At 33.6% G+C, this 18,186-nt stretch overlaps 3 protein-coding genes across 6 annotated transcripts; 2 read left to right on the forward strand and 1 right to left on the reverse strand.

The window, feature by feature from the left end:
- The first annotated feature begins 149 nt into the window (after positions 1 to 149).
- Wdr81 (WD repeat domain 81) lies at positions 150 to 9,071 on the forward strand. 2 transcript variants are annotated; one of them, XM_070657985.1, is made up of 22 exons: positions 150 to 838; positions 918 to 1,077; positions 1,322 to 1,577; positions 1,683 to 1,845; positions 1,979 to 2,374; positions 2,456 to 2,656; positions 2,780 to 2,925; positions 3,012 to 3,199; positions 3,280 to 3,875; positions 4,025 to 4,446; positions 4,542 to 4,838; positions 4,944 to 5,101; positions 5,200 to 5,889; positions 5,973 to 6,148; positions 6,226 to 6,515; positions 6,658 to 6,790; positions 6,874 to 7,060; positions 7,146 to 7,552; positions 7,647 to 7,940; positions 8,022 to 8,171; positions 8,263 to 8,369; positions 8,450 to 9,071. In XM_070657985.1, the coding sequence occupies exons 1-22, from the start codon at positions 623 to 625 to the stop codon at positions 8,679 to 8,681; spliced, it is 5,865 nt and encodes a 1,954-aa protein (XP_070514086.1). In that variant the 5' UTR covers positions 150 to 622; the 3' UTR covers positions 8,682 to 9,071. The 2 variants fall into 2 exon arrangements, with proteins under 2 accessions (XP_070514086.1, XP_070514087.1); XM_070657986.1 differs by having other exon boundaries at positions 151 to 838; positions 6,886 to 7,060.
- Rint1 (RAD50 interactor 1) lies at positions 8,371 to 12,205 on the reverse strand. Of its 2 annotated transcripts, XM_070657994.1 has the most exons (12): positions 11,936 to 12,205; positions 11,626 to 11,864; positions 11,393 to 11,566; positions 11,189 to 11,323; positions 10,725 to 10,986; positions 10,422 to 10,647; positions 10,186 to 10,351; positions 9,899 to 10,064; positions 9,603 to 9,823; positions 9,352 to 9,517; positions 9,130 to 9,263; positions 8,371 to 9,046 (listed from the first exon to the last, which is right to left on the reverse strand). In XM_070657994.1, the coding sequence occupies exons 1-12, from the start codon at positions 12,065 to 12,067 to the stop codon at positions 8,863 to 8,865; spliced, it is 2,205 nt and encodes a 734-aa protein (XP_070514095.1). In that variant the 5' UTR covers positions 12,068 to 12,205; the 3' UTR covers positions 8,371 to 8,862. The 2 variants fall into 2 exon arrangements, with proteins under 2 accessions (XP_070514095.1, XP_070514096.1); XM_070657995.1 differs by lacking the exons at positions 9,603 to 9,823; positions 9,899 to 10,064.
- Tcs3 (Probable tRNA N6-adenosine threonylcarbamoyltransferase Tcs3) lies at positions 12,206 to 18,125 on the forward strand. Of its 2 annotated transcripts, XM_070658002.1 has the most exons (5): positions 12,206 to 12,483; positions 12,963 to 13,404; positions 13,535 to 13,710; positions 17,177 to 17,293; positions 17,987 to 18,125. In XM_070658002.1, exons 1-5 carry the CDS (start codon positions 12,369 to 12,371, stop codon positions 18,010 to 18,012), a joined length of 876 nt encoding a protein of 291 aa, XP_070514103.1. In that variant the 5' UTR covers positions 12,206 to 12,368; the 3' UTR covers positions 18,013 to 18,125. The 2 variants fall into 2 exon arrangements, with proteins under 2 accessions (XP_070514103.1, XP_070514102.1); XM_070658001.1 differs by lacking the exons at positions 17,177 to 17,293; positions 17,987 to 18,125 and adding an exon at positions 13,777 to 14,702.
- The last annotated feature ends 61 nt before the right edge of the window (positions 18,126 to 18,186 follow it).

The following is an 18,186-nucleotide window of genomic DNA, read 5'->3' on the forward strand; positions in this document are numbered from 1 at the left end:
TATCATATTTTGTTTAATTTTCCTTTATTTTATTTTAATTTTATTTTACGTACGAGCCAACGCGCCATCGTATATCGTCAGACGATCGAAGATTTCAATAGTACGACTCAACGATCAGTCAAATATGTTAAAATAAAATAAAGTAAAATAAAATAAAATAAAGTAAAATTGAACAAAATTAAATTAATTACGGTATAATACAAATGTGATAAAGTAAAATAAAAGAAGAATTTATTAAATAATAACACATTAGTCAGTTTGCAAACCCAACCTGACTGTGACAGTTTGCAGTCACTTGATTTTAATCCTCGATAGAAACTTTGTCGATGAAAACACAAAGCTTCTAAGCAAGCTCCAGTGTGTTTGTACTTTTTCAATAATACAAATTCACGTTTAGTGTACCTCTGATATAACGTAAGGTGCTTTGCAATCTTTTCCAATGACAGAAAAAGAAGAGAGGATAGTCGATAATCGACTTTGAGGTTATGAACAATTTTGATGAGACAAAATAGGAATTAATAAATAACTTTTACATCGACGACGACGTAAAATAAAATTAAAATAAAGAAGAAAGACTAAGATATTTATTTTGCAAATATATTAATTGAGGAATATTGTAAAAATGGATATAATAAAGGAGCATTTGTTAGTACCAGCTAAGTACATGATATTAACAAATGATAGAATTTGCTTGACAGTCCACAGAAACTGGCTTTCTCAGCTCTTAACAGTTGGCCCGTTTACTTTTGTCAATCACAATCGTTTATCTAATGATGAAATTGCAGCTCAGCCCACTATTGATGAATTAGGGGCAGATTGGCTGAGAATTTATGCTAAAGTACTTTTAATATTTTTCTTTTTGACATATTTTATACAAAGTAATATATGATGAGTTAAAACTCTGTTATTATTTTTAGGTATATGTAAAGCAACATAGAAATGCAATTCCTTTACCAAGAGGAAGATCTACCAGCAGCACAAAAAATCAAATGGAGTTGATGTTTTCTCAATTGCTGCATTATGTAGCTGAAACAAATTATCGAAATCTATGGAAAGAAACATATAAAAAATATTACAGTATGTAATATATTATTCAATATGTTACTTTTTAATTGTAATTTTTGGTTTTTAATCGTTGATTAAGTATTCATCAAGGAATTAAATTTATATTTTGTCAGCAAAACTTATTCCAATTTGTTATATTAAAAAAAATCAGATTTTGCTATAATTTTCTTGACATTTCGATTGATAAACTTGTAATAGATTTTTTAGTGAACATCTTGTTTTTATTAATTAATAATTTCTTCTGAAATATTTCCAGATCCTTGGAATTTTGTTGATCAAAAGGAACAATCTAATATTACTGCTAACTTCAGTGACGTTGCTATTATGCATGAAATATTGAATAGAATGTATGGCTGTACTTTGATACAAGTACAGCGTGGTACAGTATTATCGGTATCGAATGGTATATTATCTGAAACGCATTGCAATCTCGTACCAATTCACTTTGCTATAGAAACACCATCTGCATTTATAATATTTTATGAGCAGACTGCTAATTATTCTCTTCGCGAGTGAGTATATAGTTGTAAATATTATTTGCATATTTGTATGTACAACATATAATTTAATATATTTTTATGTATTTTAGTACTTATTAATTTAATTAATAATTTTAGATGTGTGATGTACAGTCCTGCTGCTCTTAGCACAAGTCATGGAAAACCATTGTTTGTTGTTTATCAATTATTGAGATTATCCAGAGACTTACATGATCGCGGTCTTGCATTAGGAGAAATTACTCTTAGTGATATATTGGTTACAGATAATTTTACTATTCAGGTATATTTTTTATCACAAGCTTGATTAACATTTTGTATTTAAATAATAATAATAATATAATTTTTTTAATGAAGTAAATATAAATTTATTAAACTTGAAGAAAAGAATATCTTATTTCTGATTTTATTTCTAGGTATTACCAAAATTAGATGATAACATTTATTTAAAACCTGATAGCGAATACGCAAATATTACTGCTCGGGAAAATAAAGAAAAAAATTTAAGTAGTAATGTCTATAGTAAAAAAGACGGTGTATTATACAACACTGATTTTGGTTTAAATGAGAACATTGAGAAGTTATGTGAGATGTGGATATATAATTGTATCAGTAACTTCGATTATTTAACCGCGCTCAATAACTTGGCTGGCAGGAGATACAGTAATCCCAGTTGTCATCATGTTATGCCGTGGGTAACGGATTTTACTTCGAGAAGCGGTGGAAATTGGAGAGATCTAACGAAATCCAAATTCCGATTAAACAAAGGAGACAGGCAACTGGATCTCACATTCGACTCACAGTTAACAGAGGTATGTAAGTTTTGTGAACGTAAGAGATTGATTTTATAATTGTTAATTAAAATTTGTTAAGTAGTCAATGCTGATTCGTAGGTCGGGCATCATGTATCCGACGTCTTGTCGGAGATTACTTATTATGTGTATCTTTCACGTAGATACAATAAATCAGTATTATGTAAGCATGTAAGACCCTTATGGGTACCTGGAGAATATCCAGCTTCAATTCAACGACTACACGACTGGAGTCCTGATGAATGTATACCACAATTTTTTATTGATCCTAATGTTTTTAAGGTAAAAATTATTTTTATATTGATATTATAATTTTGAATGTATGTTTTATTGTCGAAAAATAATTAATATCCTTTGATAATGAAATATAAATTAAATATTTTGGGGGTTTGTTTTGTTTTACAGTCCATCCATGAAGATTTGCCAGATTTGGAAGTTCCAGCATGGGCAACTTCTCCAGAAGACTTTATTGAAAAACACAGGGAAGCATTGGAGAGTTTTTATGTCTCCGAAAGATTACATCACTGGATAGATTTAACTTTCGGCTATAAGTATGAACAAATTATTTATTATTTATTAGATTAATGAGTCGTTTATTATTCCTAATAATAGGAATTATTTTTTCGTTATGTGATAGATTATCAGGTTCTGCCGCAATAAAATCGAAGAACGTTTGTCTACAATTAGTTGACAATCATACCGATTTAACTAATTCTGGTGTTGTACAACTTTTTACACAACCACATCCACAAAAAATAACTCCGTCTCCTTACTGGGGTAAAATACCACCGCGTCTTCGACCAACACCTTCAACCAATAAAAGTAGTAAGTGAAATACTAATATTAAATTGTCTGAAATTTCGAAGACACTTGCAATCACTTGTCAAATAATTTTATAATTACAGAAAGCGATCAACTTGCGAATAAAATTAGTGACGACGAGAGTCACAGTTCTGGTGTCGACGAAGAAGAACTGTCTGCAATAGTAACAAATACATCAAAATCGTCGCCTCTCGTACTGAGTCGCTTGCTAAGTCGTTCCAGAGGCTCTTTACTTCCCGAAGACAATGTTAAGTTAGATAAGCTCGTCAATCAGCCCATTATTTTGCCAAAAGATTTTAATCCTATCGCAGCGATCGTGCATGTGGAAACCACGCATTCCTTCATGCACAAGATCAACCATCAAGTTTATAAGTCCTCAATAGGATTGCACGGCCTTTCTACAAATTACAAACAAATTGTTGCCAGCGGGCGAATCAAGGAACAACAGATACTCGGCTGTTTAATAGTGGAAATATTTCTAGCCGGCAGATTTCGGGCAACCTGGAATGTCGAGAAAGTTTTATTTGCACGAAGATTCGCGACGTGTCTGAATATTCTGAAGACGTCGGCAGATAATCTGCCGAAGTGCATAAGGAATATTGTGTCTTTATTGCTACAAATTGATATTATGCCGAAAAGTTATAATGTAGGAAACATGGAGACGAATGACACCTCAGCGGTAATTTTTTTTTTTTCTTTATTTTTTATTATTAGGTGTATTTAGTTAACTTCTTTATCTATGGTTTAAAAAAATTTTGCTTCTTATCGTTATATATCTACATATTTCCAAATTTATTATAACATACATGTGTTCAATGTTATATTTAGATAAACGAGAGCCCTTTTCGTTATCCAACGATAACATACATGGGCCTACCGCCACCATCTGCTCATCAATTTCTTCAGCCAATTTTATCTGGCAGTCTGTTCCCATTCTCTAAATATTGTCATTATTTATATAATATTGTGGAGATGCTGCAAGAGTACAACGGCTTGATACGAGAATTAAATTCGATTGTAAAGATCGAAGATGATGTGGACTCCACAGTAAAAACAAAAATCAAATATTTATGTAAAATTAGTGAGTGCAAAATAAAAGCGATCGCTAGAGAACTGGAACGGCTTTTGTCGTACACTGGCGGTATGAAAGAGGTCACATTGCAGTTAATAGTGCCTCACATAGTACAAATTATAAGAGAACCTTACAGCGCGGTATTGGCAGTGTGGCATCTGTTTGACCCGATTGCAAAGTGAGTACAATTACAATTTTACAGTCGTGTCTTTCTGACAAAGTATATTTTTTCTTAAGTTTCTATAATTTTTTTTTTTTTTTTTTTTTTCGCAGGACGCTAGGACCAAAGGATACAGTAGATACATTTCTTTCACCTATTACAAAGCTGTATGAGAACGGCTCTATTATGGACACTGCGTTGTACGCCGATATGATACCTGCGGGAACACTTGCGAAGTTTCGAACAACTCGATTATATCACAGAACATTCCTATTGAAGCTGATAGTTAGGCTAGGACTACGCATATTTCTGGATAATTTTATAAATCCTTTAGTGGAGGCAGTGGGAGGCTACAAGGATTACGTGCACGGCTCGATTGATACGTGCACTCACAGAACTGTAAATTTGAAGTAAGGAAAGAATAATGATAATTTATATTTATTTATTTATGGAATTCTAATATAATTTAATGTATTATAACAATATAACACTATTGTTTGTTAATCTTTATGAAGAAGCTGCGACTTAAGTGGATCTTGCAACGAGGGAGAGAATATTTTATCTCCATTAGATGAGGATTCATTTGCTGACACTGAACACAATGTCCCTGCAGCTTCTGTACCAATGGTCAACGATTACGTATCTAATACAACGGCAGAAAATGATGTCGAAGGTTCGTATCTTTTTGTGAACGAATACTTATTTATAAATAGCCATTTATTTTATTAATAAGTGTTTAACTTTATTTATTTTTATTGGATTATATTACAGAAGTATTTACCATGGAGACGGAGGATACCTCGTGGATCTCTTTAAACAATATCACGCCGTACGATATCGATTTACATATAGATCTGAATTTAAACGCCTGTGACGACTCGAACGACGATGGGAACAAAAATTCACCAGGTGGATCTGTAAAATCGCCAACGATTCCAATACCTAAACAATCAAATGTCAGTGGAGCCAAGTTAATCACCGAGTTTAACAGTATCGGCTGCAACGTCGGCAGTAAAACTTCTAGTGAAGATTTCACTTATATAAGTACCTACACCACGAACATCTATTCGGATAACAATCTCCCGGAAAGTGTGTCCAATGCAGACGTTAAGGAAGATAATTCTGTTATACTTTCCACGAATCTTGACAAAAGCGATGTGATAAAATCAGGCGACGAGGATCACATTTATCGAAAGTCCGTGTTAAGTGAATGTACAATTTCTGAGATGAGTGCGGAGTCTGTTATCTGGTTGTCTCACAGACTAGGTCCAGTGCTCACAGCACGGTACTTGTCGCGAAATCTTTTAAGAATGCTGACGCTGTGCTATGCTGGAAAAGAAAATTTAACATCAATCGATGATAACAGTTATATTTGTTTGGAGGGCGTTACATGGAAAAGGCCAATACTTGCCGGCGATCAAAACGCCGTTAAAGTTTTGGAGTGCTTAACGGCTATCGCAGGTACGTGAAAAGTATAGAAATAATTTTACTTGAATTCCATATGAGTAACGACAGTTTATATTTATAGTTGTTTTGTATTTCAGGATTATACGGAGAACAAATTATACTGCTGCAATATTTTGCGCATATAGTTGAGCTGTTAGCGTTGTGTAAAAGAAAATTGACGCAAAATTTGGAAGGAGGTTTAATTTCTTGCCTTGCTCTGTTGAATTACATTACGACGTATCTCAGCGATTCAACAGTGATGGACGTGCTTCATGTAATGCTTATCGCATAATTAATCGCCACATATTGTACAAGCCAATTTTATTTGTCCATTTGTTTATTTAAATATAGGAGCCAATTGTTAAATCCATCTTGCATCCCACAGTACGCATACTATCGACCACGAGGTTTACATTTCCAAACGGAACACTTGCGCGCACCGCTTTATCTGAAAAATGCTTGGAGGCAATGTTCACCCTCAGCTCACGGCTCGGTAGCGTGATCACGAAAAATCATTTAGCGGTGCCGATTCAACGCTTCTTTTTGGCCTTCGACAAAGCTTTCAGCAAAAATTTAGATTGCGGATCTACATCGAGTAATTTTACGCAAAAGGCAGATATAGCCTGTGAACACCCGGCACGGTAATGATGCGAAAACAACCATTGTAATTTAAGAAAAAAATTGTTTACTATAAGACATCATGTATATATATTGTGCCTTAATATCTGTATATTGTGCGAAAGCAACAATATGCAATAAATATTCATATTGTTTTCCTTGCAGAATAAAAACCGTAAACGAGGGAGCCTCTAATAACGGAACTTACACGTGGAGCAAACTTGATACGGACATTGCAGATTCATATTCGCCTCCGGTTATGGAAAACAACGCCGTGTCAGATTTGCAAAGAAACAAAGTAAAAATTAAATAGAATAATTTACGGTTTTTTTTTTTTTTTTTTATACCTTAAACTCAAACGTCTGCACAGTATATACTTAGTTTCATTTACAGGCATTTGAAGAACTGCGAACTGTGTTTACTGCCGAATTTGCTCACAAATCGTATATGCTTTTCTATAGATGTGTCGATACTGAAATGATGGGACACATACTTAAAAATCACGAACATGTGCAAAAGCTTTGTCACGATTATGAACAAGAATCGAAAGTAACGTCTACGAATAATGGTAAGTGATAAATGCAATTCTATTCTTGCCATCAACTTTTTAATATAGAAACATATAAATAATACGTTTATTCTCAATGCCAAAGATAATATAGATAAATACCATCCTTCTGTGGACTGTAATGTAGCGGAGAATGTAGAAGCAGTTGACGCTTGCAGCTTCGGAAATATATCTGTGATAGGGAACAGATTTGAGATACAGAAAGACGATGCGAGATCTCAATCAACGACGGAAACGAATATTGTTGCTAGTCGCGAAACGACCTGTCCATCATCTGCTGGTAGACAATTACGTGGTAACTGGCTGGCTTACTGGGAGCACGAGATAGGGAGGCCAGAGAAAGACGCGATATTTAATATAAAACAAATAAAACTTCAAACTTTCAATGGACATACGAACAGTGTGCGGTGTCTCTACGTGTTAGACAATGAGAACAGTTTTATGAGCGGTGGCCGAGATAAAACTGTGAAATTATGGAGCTTACGGAGCCAGGTAAAAATTATTCCGTTGAAATTAACAAATTAAGTTTATTATAAAATTATATAATATAATTATTTCACTGAATTTTATTAAATTTTGGAACTAGGGTGACGGAACTACAGTTTCATCGTGCCAATATACGTATACTGGACACAAAAAATCTATTCTTTCGCTTACGTTTCTGGAGTCTTTGAGATATGCGGTGACTTGTGACGGGGTGATTCACTGTTGGGACCCTTTTATGGGTTCGCTTCTGGGATGTCCAGAGAGCAATCGTCCCGTTCCAGTGAATACTCTAGCCTCGAGTCCTTCTCCGTCCACAACTCTTCTTGTAGGGACAACGGATATCACACTTAGAGTTATTGACTGTAGGACATTTCAATATGTTAACGAAATGAAAGTAGGTATAAAATTTGCAAATCAATATTGTGAAATTGTAAATTTGGTTCTTAATGTAACAATCGATGATGGTATTATATAGGTTTCTATGAATCCAACTGGTTTGATAAGATGCATCGCAGTGTCGCCTAGTGGTAACTGGGTCGCTTTAGGTCAGGCGTCAGGCTTTTTGACAATCCTCGATATTCGCACTGGCTTGATCATAGCGTCGTGGAAAGGACACGAATGCGAGGTAGAGATTTAACAGGTTTCTTACAGTTAGCAGCTTTAAGACTTGAAAGTTAAGAATTTATCGTACATTTAATGATTTTTTTATGTTGTAGATACTGCAGTTAGAAGCGATAAACGAAACTACTATAATCAGTTCTTCGTTGGACCAAACTATAACTGTGTGGAGTGCAATAGATGGAAAACTTAAATTTTACATGAAGTAAGAAAAATCTACGATGTATTATTATTTAAAGTGCAATTTACAAAATTTAAACACATAAATTATTTTTTTATTTCTAGAGGTGCAACAGAACCTGTTCACTGCATGGCAATGCACGAACAAGCGTTAGTGATAGGAACGACAGCAAATCGAATTGGTGTATACACTGCCGTAGAAATGACCGCTTCACTAAGTTCATCAAAATTAAAGTCTGACGCTTTTAAAGGCATTCTTACTACTATGACTATTCTTCCTCTAAATCGATTACTATTACTAGGCGCCGATAATGGTGGAATAACGTTACTGTGTTAAGAGTTTTTCACTATTTCAAAAACACATGTGAGTAACTGAACATAGTATGTATAAAAACAACAATAATGATTAAACAGTAAAACTTTTTATCCAAGCCAATCGAGGTAGTGATAGAAGTCGACGCGATAGAAGCGACGCGAAATCAGACGTATATGATGTATTATATTTATCATTTTATTTCCTACGTATGGATAGTGTCTGTTCTTGTTTCTATCACTTTTAGAGCAAGTTTAGCCGACATTTTGTACACTCCGATGTCTGCCAAAATTTGTGTTGATTCATTTTTATCATTATTATTTAATGCTTCTTCAAGCAATATCGCTGAACCTGTTAAGATATTTAAAAGTACACACGCTTCTTTTATTCTGAAAAATTAAAATAGTAAATGAATGTAGCATTTGTTTTAATGACTGCACGTGAGTGACCATTAGTAATTTCAAAAACTTACAAAGGAAAATATGAATCCGGTTTGTTAATATACAATCCAAACAACGGAAACAGGTTCCTCAATATATCATATTGTAACTGTTCGGCGCCACCGTTATTAAAATGATTTACAAGCACAACTTCTTCAAAAAGAAACTGAAAAGAGAATTAATATTAAATAAAAAAAAAAAAAAATTACAGATGAATTATATACAAAACATATAACTAATTTTATTTTTGTTACTTGATCAAGTTGAGCGGCTAAATTCTTCCAAGCTTGATTAAATAACGGCAAAGCAAGAATATTGTGTAATGTGTGGAGACGTGTGGCTAATTCTTGAAACATCGGGCAACCACTCGGTGTTACCGATAACGAAGCAACTTCTTTCGAAGACTGCATCGCAAACCACCTTGAAATAACGAGAAATATTTTACATAATAATAAATAAAATATAATCACAGTAGTAAAGATCGAAAAAAAAAAAAAATTATTACTTGTCCGTTCTGTAAGCTCTACTTTTTGCTTTCACATCTAAAGCGACTGAATCGCTGATTTCGTTTATCAGTTCCTTCTCTAATCGCCGTAAAAGAGCGACAGCCTCGTCGAATACAGTTCCTTCTATTTCTCCAATATTTTCATTAACGTCGTTTCCTTTGTCGCTAGCATTTTCCACAGTTTCAAATTGTTTTTTAAAGAAATGCAGTTGCAAGAAGTGCTGCACATACATACGTATGCAAAATTATAATAAATAATACGCTACTTGTTGTGCAATTGATGAAAATATACATACAACAGTTACACCCCATTCTTCTAAGACGTTCGCGACATAATGTAATGTATTAAGAATATGCGGTATAAGTGACGTTAACGGATCCTCATAACTTTCATGTAATAATTGTAACAATCGTACTCGCCAGTCGTCAACTAATTCTAATTGCAATTCGAGAAACTGTAATCTGCAATAATTTATTATTATTAAAATAACTAATGTCAATTGCATTAAATGTAAAAACAGTGGTCAACATTAATACTTTGTATTTTCGATAATCTATTGATTTTTTTTTAAATATAATTTACCTATGTCCAGGCTGAGGCAAATGCTTGTATCTGTCGGAAATCGTGGTGAGAAGGGTGAGAAAGGCGTCCGCACATTCTGTGATTTTCATGTCATCTACATCAGAGCCTGTCAGTCTTTCCCACGCCATATTCGAGCTCAGTATTGCATCCATTTTTTCAGTCGCATCTAAATAGTTGCATGTAAGTATGTAAATATATTTCAGTGCACAAGGCATAAGCTGCTTCTTAAAACTTACATTTTTTCTCCATATTTATCCATTTTACGAAAATATGAGCTTGCGTAAGAATGAAAATAGTAGCGGGCTGAGTTTGAGGATATAACAAAGTCTCTCGTAGTTCTCTTTCAAATCCTAAAGCTTCGTCTACTAAATGCGCAAATAAAGTGTCATCGTATTGTACGACGGGCAACTCGGAATGAAGTTTTTCAACAGCCAACTGAACTAGAGCGCGCATAAATTCAGCCTATTAATACGCTATAATTAATTATTAGAAATATGGTACCAATAGTTAATGTTGGAAATTAATTAATTGTGTTAAACCTTCATATCTAAATGCTCAAGTCCTATAGAATCCGCTACAGGTTGAACATTTTTTTCTACCCACTGAGCGTGATCCTTAATCCATGTTAATATCTGCGTAAAAAACCATTCCGGCTTATCTTGGCGATTTGTCAATTTCGCTCCTGTGAAATGGTAAATAAATCTTTGTCGAAAAGGACGTATTAAAAAAACAACCGGTAAACTAACTGGTGCAAAGTCTGTTAACAACACAGATGTGACTACAGGTTTTATCATTTCTTCTCTGAGTATTTTATTAAGGACAATAAAAATAAAACAATACTGTCAGTTTACTTTTCAAAATTTAGAGTAAATTAATTTGAATTTAGAGCTTTATCGATGTTAAGGTAAATTTATCTATTCCGTAAATCCGTAAATATATTTAACGAATAGATAAATTAGAATAATTAGCATTAAAATATTAAAATTATACATTGAAAGGATACGGTAATTGCAAGTGAAACAGATATTTAATGAGTATCTTAAATCTTGTCAGCGTCTCGGTTGTAGATGCATTTACCGACGTAGTGTTGGTTCCATAGAAAGGCCATTTCAATTGTTTCAATAAATCGCTGAATTCCCTGTATATAATACGTGCTCAAAAAGAAAGTACATAATGCAAATTTAAACGTACGCAAAAAAAAACGTACTTTGATAATTTTTCCTTAATTAGATTGTGCCAGAAGTGTAAGGTCTCGTGGATATAACTGGTCAGATGACGGCATGTAGACGTTTGTAGCTGGCAACTGATATTGGTCAGATTCATGTATAAAGTTATCGTAAATTGATCGTCATTAGATAACAAAGACGTCTCGATTTCATCGCTGCATAGAGATATTACAATTATTTAATTATCAAAATCGCTTTGATTTTTTCGTCTTACCTAATATTGTTTACATGTCTAATAAAATATAAATAAGACAACGATTTATCCAGCTGTTCTATCTTGTCAAAAACTTCTTGCAGCTCTAAGTTCTTGTCATTTTTGCTAAACGTGTCCGCAATCATTTCGCTCAGATCCAAATAAGTTTCCTGCATCTGTTTGATTTCACAGCTGACGTGTTCTACATTCTCAATCACGGCCTTTACCTTGGAGGGAGTAGTAGTTGATGCCATTGACAACTGTAAGCAAAAAGTAATTAGCACACCATACTTTCTCACGTTGTTATATTATTTTATAAATGAATACTAACTGATTTTTCAATTTCATCCTTTTCTTTTTTTAATTGTTCTTGGAAGTCGTAGATTCCTTCAAGATTGTTTAAATTTGATTTCAAGTGTCGATTAAACTTTTGTATAACCTTTTCATTTATATCCATGGCCATGGTAATGTATACATAAAAAATATAACTAAAGCTTAACTCCTATAAAAACGGTATAAACTGTTTTTATTTTCTTTCTTGATTTAAATAAACTGATTTTTTTTTCTTTTTAGATTAAAGGTCTAACGTGACGACGTCGACGTATGTCGCCAGCTGGAGACTGGAGCAGACTAAAGGTTGAGTTAGGTAAGATTCGAGGCAAGTGCCGCAGGTGGTCACTGGTCAGTGGAGCCAGTTCGGTTGGTCGAAGTGAATCTGTATTATTTTTTTAAAGAAAGTAAAGTATATAGAAAATTTGTGAAAAATGGTTATAGCTATTGGATTTGAGGGTAGCGCTAATAAATTGGGCGTGGGAATCATTCGCGATGAACACGTACTGTCGAACGTACGTCGCACCTATATTACTCCACCAGGAATAGGTAACCTCAAAATAATTTTTCCAATAAATAAGCAAACATATATATATACTAAATGCTTTATGTTTGTATTGTAAGACAACGCGTGGTGTTATTTTTGTTTCATTTAATTTCGTGCACTACATATATATATTCCTTGATTCGAAACTGATTGCAAACTAACAGTACTTTTAATTATAAGTTAAAATATTAAAATAGACTTATAATAAAAATAAAAAAAAAAAGTTCTGTAACATTTATTTTAGATTACATATAAAAAAAAATTCTAAATAGTTATTACGTATAAATATTTTATTATATTATTTAGATATTTTGATTACAAACTAATTGTATTTTTAATTGTAGATTAAAAAATAATAGTGAAAATAATAAATTTATAATAAATATATAAAAAAATCTTGCAATATCTATTTTATATTTCTAAAAACTCTATATAGGTGTAATATATATAAATATATATTATCTAGATATTTTTATATCAGGTTTCTTGCCTAGAGAGACTGCACAGCATCATAGGAAGCATATATTACATCTTTTACAAAAAGCATTAGACAATGCAAAAATTAGCTTAAAGGATGTAGACGTAATCTGTTATACAAAAGGACCAGGAATGGGAGCACCACTAACAGTTGCTGCTTTAGTAGCTAGAACTGTTGCCCAATTATATAACAAGCCTATGATTGCAGTTAATCATTGCATTGGTCACATTGAAATGGGACGTTTAATCACCGGTACAGAAAATCCTACCGTCTTGTACGTTTCCGGCGGCAACACCCAAATCATTGCTTATTCTCGGCAAAGATATCGCATTTTTGGAGAGACAATTGACATAGCAGTTGGAAATTGCCTGGATAGGTTTGCAAGACTGTTAAAGCTCTCAAATAACCCTTCCCCTGGATATAACATAGAACAATTAGCAAAAAAGCAAGTAAAGTTTTATTTTATCCGATTACTCTTCTCATTGTAATTATTATATCTTATATTCTTGAATTTCACGCTCGTGAACTTTGTGAATTGAACTGGACTAAAATTAACATTTTATTTACACAAATAGAGGTAAAAAGCTAGTACCATTACCGTACGTTGTCAAAGGGATGGACGTATCGTTCTCGGGTATTTTGAGTTTCATAGAGACACATTACGACGAATGGCTTCGTACAGACTTTACTTGTGAAGACTTGTGCTTCTCCTTGCAAGAAACTGTGTTTGCCATGCTTATTGAGATCACAGGTAAATTCGATTAAATTGTTGAATTATTTTTGTTTTCCTCTTTATTCATCTTGAATAATGTTGTAGAGCGTGCAATGGCACATGTAGGATCGAATGAGGTATTGATCGTGGGTGGTGTAGGATGTAACGAAAGACTGCAGAAAATGATGGACGTCATGTGTAAGGAGAGGAATGCTATTCTTTATGCGACTGATGAGCGATTTTGCATAGACAATGGTGTTATGATCGCAGTCGCTGGTTTGCTCGAATACAAATGCAAGGGTAGCACTCCTTGGTCGCAAACCACCTGCGTTCAAAGATTCCGAACAGATAGCGTGCATGTTTCGTGGAGAAAGTAAAAAATTAAAAGAATTTTTTTTTGTTGAAATATGTAAATTGCTATTTATTAATTATAAGTATAGGCTTTTTTTTCTTTTTTTTCTAAAAAAAAAAAAATTTTTTTTGTGGCATTTTTTTAATTATAACTTTCATAAATTTTTGTGACTAATGTATTTCTTTTTTTTTTCTTTTTTTATTGTTTGGTGAATCTGTACTATTTTGTTGAGGTTCTTTAATATGTTTTACATTTTATTCACATCATACATTTAACTGTTACTATAATCTATAGTACAGATGTACGTGGTATAATCCGATACTTTCAATTTAGTTGGCCTTAAATTTATATCGGGAAAGAGACTATCTTCATCGATCGAGTTTCTGTTGCTAGGTTTTCTGGGTTTGTTAGCTACCTACTAACCTAATGATTATTTGAAGTACTTTTGTACTTCGCTTTTAGTACGTTAATACGTGTATAAGCATTTTGTAAACGATTAAAACAAATAATAATTTTTAAATAGACAATACTTTTAGGATTTAATACAAAACCTTTAAGGTGTTATATCACTTCTCTTTTTTTTTATTATCGATCAATTTTTACAATACAACGTTTTGATAGAACATTTAATTTTAAGAAAACAAAATCAGATCGGAGAAATAAAAGCTTACACGAGTAATTGTCTAGTTCTATGCACCTCTGGCTACTTTCTTTGACTGATATTTAATAGTGACCTTGTTCAGATACCATATCGATTAGTCTATTAATCATATATGAAACATTTTCTCGGTGCATATACGATGGTTTATTGATTCGATTCTTATAAGGAGTGGTAGGTGTGTTGCTAAAGATACGTAACTGCGAACCTTTACATCGAAAATACGAATTTTGATAATAACACGAAGCTACGAAGTCATCCGAGCCAAAAAGAGGTTCGAGTAGGAAAGAAAACAGGGATGGAAATATCAATCGAACATTTGGGTGACTACACCGCACGAAATGTCACGAGGAAATCATATTGATAAAATATTATAAACGCACATATCGCACTTTCGTCGACAGTATTTCGTACAACAGAAATATCTCGAAATAATATTCCTGATTAAATATCCGGTAAATTTTAATAACCTCAATTAAAAAAGAAAAGGAAAAAAAGAAAAAAAAAAACTATTATAACGCATTGAAAAAAATATTAAATCGATTATAAAATAAATAAAAGTAAACGTGTGTCAGATACCTAAGAGCAAATTTAAATTCCATGTAACGATTTCATTTATTAATTTTACTTATAATTCATAAATTAATATCTCGGCGCTAATTATTAAAATCAAGATAACTACCGTGCAGGTGGCAGTTGTACGGAATATTGCTATTTAAAATCCATATTCCATTGTGATAAACTATGCTTTTCTTTTTCTTTTTGACTCGTGTCGTTTGGTTATCATCTCAAACGCGAAAATTTATTTTTACTTGGAAAAGTGCTACTTCGTCACTGAAGCAAAGTGCGGGAGACGACGCGTGACCCGAAGCGCAGGGTAGCTCGGGATAATCGCTGAGGCAGGCGCACGGCTGGCCTGCGTCCAAGTAGTAGTGCCTCTGTCGGCACCAACGGGCAGTATAGTGGCGGAGACTGTACCATCACCTCAACTATTATCAAAAGCAATCGACAGCAGTAGGTAGCAGTAGAAAATAACGGTAGTCGAATGACTTTTCCAAATATCACGGTTGTACGATCATACCCTTTCGATTTTCACGGTCCGAGCTTGGCCGGGTCATCATGTGACATTTAGTATAACGACATCGCGGTTCCTGTTTCTGACAGCTATTCAAAGGTTGGTTGCTCGCTGTACGTTTTTCGTAGGATTTTGCCCTCCGCGTTAGCCGACGAGTATCTCGCGTCGAAACCGGGGTGGGTTTTGATAAAAGAAACGCTCGGGGAAGCAACGACGGCGTACGTCCTCGTATTCGCAACCCTGACGCGTGCAGATTGTGCCATAACATTGAATCGATAAGCGCGCAGGGTGTCGATCGCAGCGCGCTGTGGAAAAAAGTGGTGATCTGTGCTGGTGTTAGTACATCGTCGTCATCGTCATCGTAATCAACATCGTTTATTGTCATGATTTTTGTTAGCATCCCCGACGTCGACGCCGCCGCTATTATTGATATTATATTAATACCGCTGTCACTGTCATTATTGTTGCCGTTGCCGTCATCGTCGTCTCCGCCGTTGTCATCATCGTCATCGTCATTGGCATCGTAAAAATCGTCAACATTACTACCATCACTAACATCACCACCATCACTTTCACTATCATCACCATTATCATCATGATCACCACCGTCATTATCATCAACAATTACTGTTTGTCATTACGGGACCGTAACTAAAAAGACATTAAAAAAGACTCGGTCGTCTTTGCAGACGATTTATGCCTCGTTTAAAAACCGAAAAGGATATTTTATATGATCATATGAGTGTATTGTATTTCCTTTTTTTTTCTTTTAATTGTAAAAAAAAAAAAAACGTTTCTAATAGTATATTATAATTTTCAAAACAGTCCTGCAATTAAATTGCACATTTCTGTTAGGTTTTGTGACACTCGTCGTCCTCTTTAACTCGTTAGCATCGAATAACGCCAGACATGAGTAATTACAGATCATATCGTTTAATTTCATAAGTACTTGAATGTAATAAGACATAAAATATAATGAAATAACATTTATAAATAAATTAAAAATACTTTTTATATAAAAAAAAAGTTTTTTTTAAATACAATTAATATTTTATTAAAAGAAAAAAAATAGATATATATCTATATATATACACTTGAAGAACGAACAATATTAATACTTTATATTAATTAAATATAAAATTTTATTGCCTCATAATTATAATTGTATCTCAGGTTATTTTTTAACGCAGGCATAACTTATCTAAATTGTAACAAAGCCTTTGATTATCATAGTTATTATTGATATTTAAATAAATACATAATTTAATATCGTTGCAATGAAAATATCTCTTAAATTCATTAATTTTCCTAAAATTACTGTGACCCTCCCTTGATTAAAAAATTTATATTCAGTTACGGTCCTGTTATCACCATTATTAATGCCATTCGTTACTATTTCTTGTTATCATTATTATCGCAGATATTGTGACCTTACTAAGAGGCTGCGTGATGGGATTCAACATTCCAATGCAACGCGCGATGATGTGTCGTCGTCTCGTTCGAACGGTGGTCAAACTTGAAGTTGAAAAAGAGGAAGGTGAGTACGTTGCAGAAGCTCAAGAAGCTATCTTCGATCGCGATAGCCCAAAGAGCCCTACATTCTGATTGCTACGGTGCCTTGTAAATTAAAGAATGGTCGATTGCCACAAAGTATTGATTATACATTCGGTTATACAGTCTAGATGAATTTCGAGTGTAGAGATACTGGTAATGAGGCTAATTACGAGACTTTGCCCGTGTCACGTTTATTCTAAATTGTCATGAGGAAGAAAAAGATTTTTATATTTTATTCTGACTTATCGTGATGTGGTACAGGCCAGTTATTCTTTGTCAGTCGAATTGGCGCAGCTTAACTTAAGGAACAGATTTATGTAAGTTAAACGCCATGAAATTTTGTAACAGTGTAATGTACGTTAAAAAAATAGGTGGCTGTTTAGTGACAATTCAATGAATAAGGTTTATATTATGTGTACATGTGAGTTTCTCCAGAATGTCGAGGCCTATAGATACGAAATATTGATCGCGAAAATCAGGCACCACACCGAACAATTTCTATTTATATATGAAGTAAAACTATTTCTTCGAAGGAATACTTCTATTTCTTATATAATTATGAAATCTGCAACTGTGAAACCGAACTGGAATGTTTCTTATCTTTTTTTATTTTCCTATCAAAATGCATCTGTTAAATGTTTTATTTTTTTTTTTACATCTTTTTTAATTGTTTCAGATAATGGTACAACTGAACCAAACTAGAGTAACGAAGGGAGTTACATAAATTTAGCTGGATGAAGCTGAAAGTAAATATTGTAGACGAGAAGAAAGAAGACCTGGAAGGAAAAGGCATAGAGACCACTTTTAATAATCAGACGAGAACGTCGACATCGATATCACGAAGGACAATCAATCACTTCCCAATCGCATTGGCGG

The sequence above is a fragment of the Cardiocondyla obscurior genome, linkage group LG06 (genome assembly GCF_019399895.1).
Source record: "Cardiocondyla obscurior isolate alpha-2009 linkage group LG06, Cobs3.1, whole genome shotgun sequence".
NCBI lineage: Eukaryota > Metazoa > Arthropoda > Insecta > Hymenoptera > Formicidae > Cardiocondyla > Cardiocondyla obscurior.

What these genes read in the sequence shown, in the direction of transcription:
- Wdr81 (XM_070657985.1), top strand. Translation starts at nt 623, where the DNA reads ATGGATATAATAAAGGAGCATTTGTTAGTACCAGCTAAGTACATGATA. An exon ending in AACATATAAAAAATATTACA is followed by an intron (nt 1,078 to 1,321) that starts GTATGTAATATA and finishes AAATATTTCCAG; the next exon opens with ATCCTTGGAATTTTGTTGAT. An exon ending in GTGCTTAACGGCTATCGCAG is followed by an intron (nt 5,890 to 5,972) that starts GTACGTGAAAAG and finishes TTTGTATTTCAG; the next exon opens with GATTATACGGAGAACAAATT.
- Rint1 (XM_070657994.1), bottom strand. Translation starts at nt 12,067, where the DNA reads ATGGCCATGGATATAAATGAAAAGGTTATACAAAAGTTTAATCGACAC. An exon ending in ATTAAGGAAAAATTATCAAA is followed by an intron (nt 11,324 to 11,392) that starts GTACGTTTTTTT and finishes TATTATATACAG; the next exon opens with GGAATTCAGCGATTTATTGA. An exon ending in TAGCCGCTCAACTTGATCAA is followed by an intron (nt 9,264 to 9,351) that starts GTAACAAAAATA and finishes TTCTCTTTTCAG; the next exon opens with TTTCTTTTTGAAGAAGTTGT.
- Tcs3 (XM_070658001.1), top strand. Translation starts at nt 12,369, where the DNA reads ATGGTTATAGCTATTGGATTTGAGGGTAGCGCTAATAAATTGGGCGTG. An exon ending in TATTACTCCACCAGGAATAG is followed by an intron (nt 12,484 to 12,962) that starts GTAACCTCAAAA and finishes TTTTTATATCAG; the next exon opens with GTTTCTTGCCTAGAGAGACT. An exon ending in CATGCTTATTGAGATCACAG is followed by an intron (nt 13,711 to 13,776) that starts GTAAATTCGATT and finishes ATAATGTTGTAG; the next exon opens with AGCGTGCAATGGCACATGTA.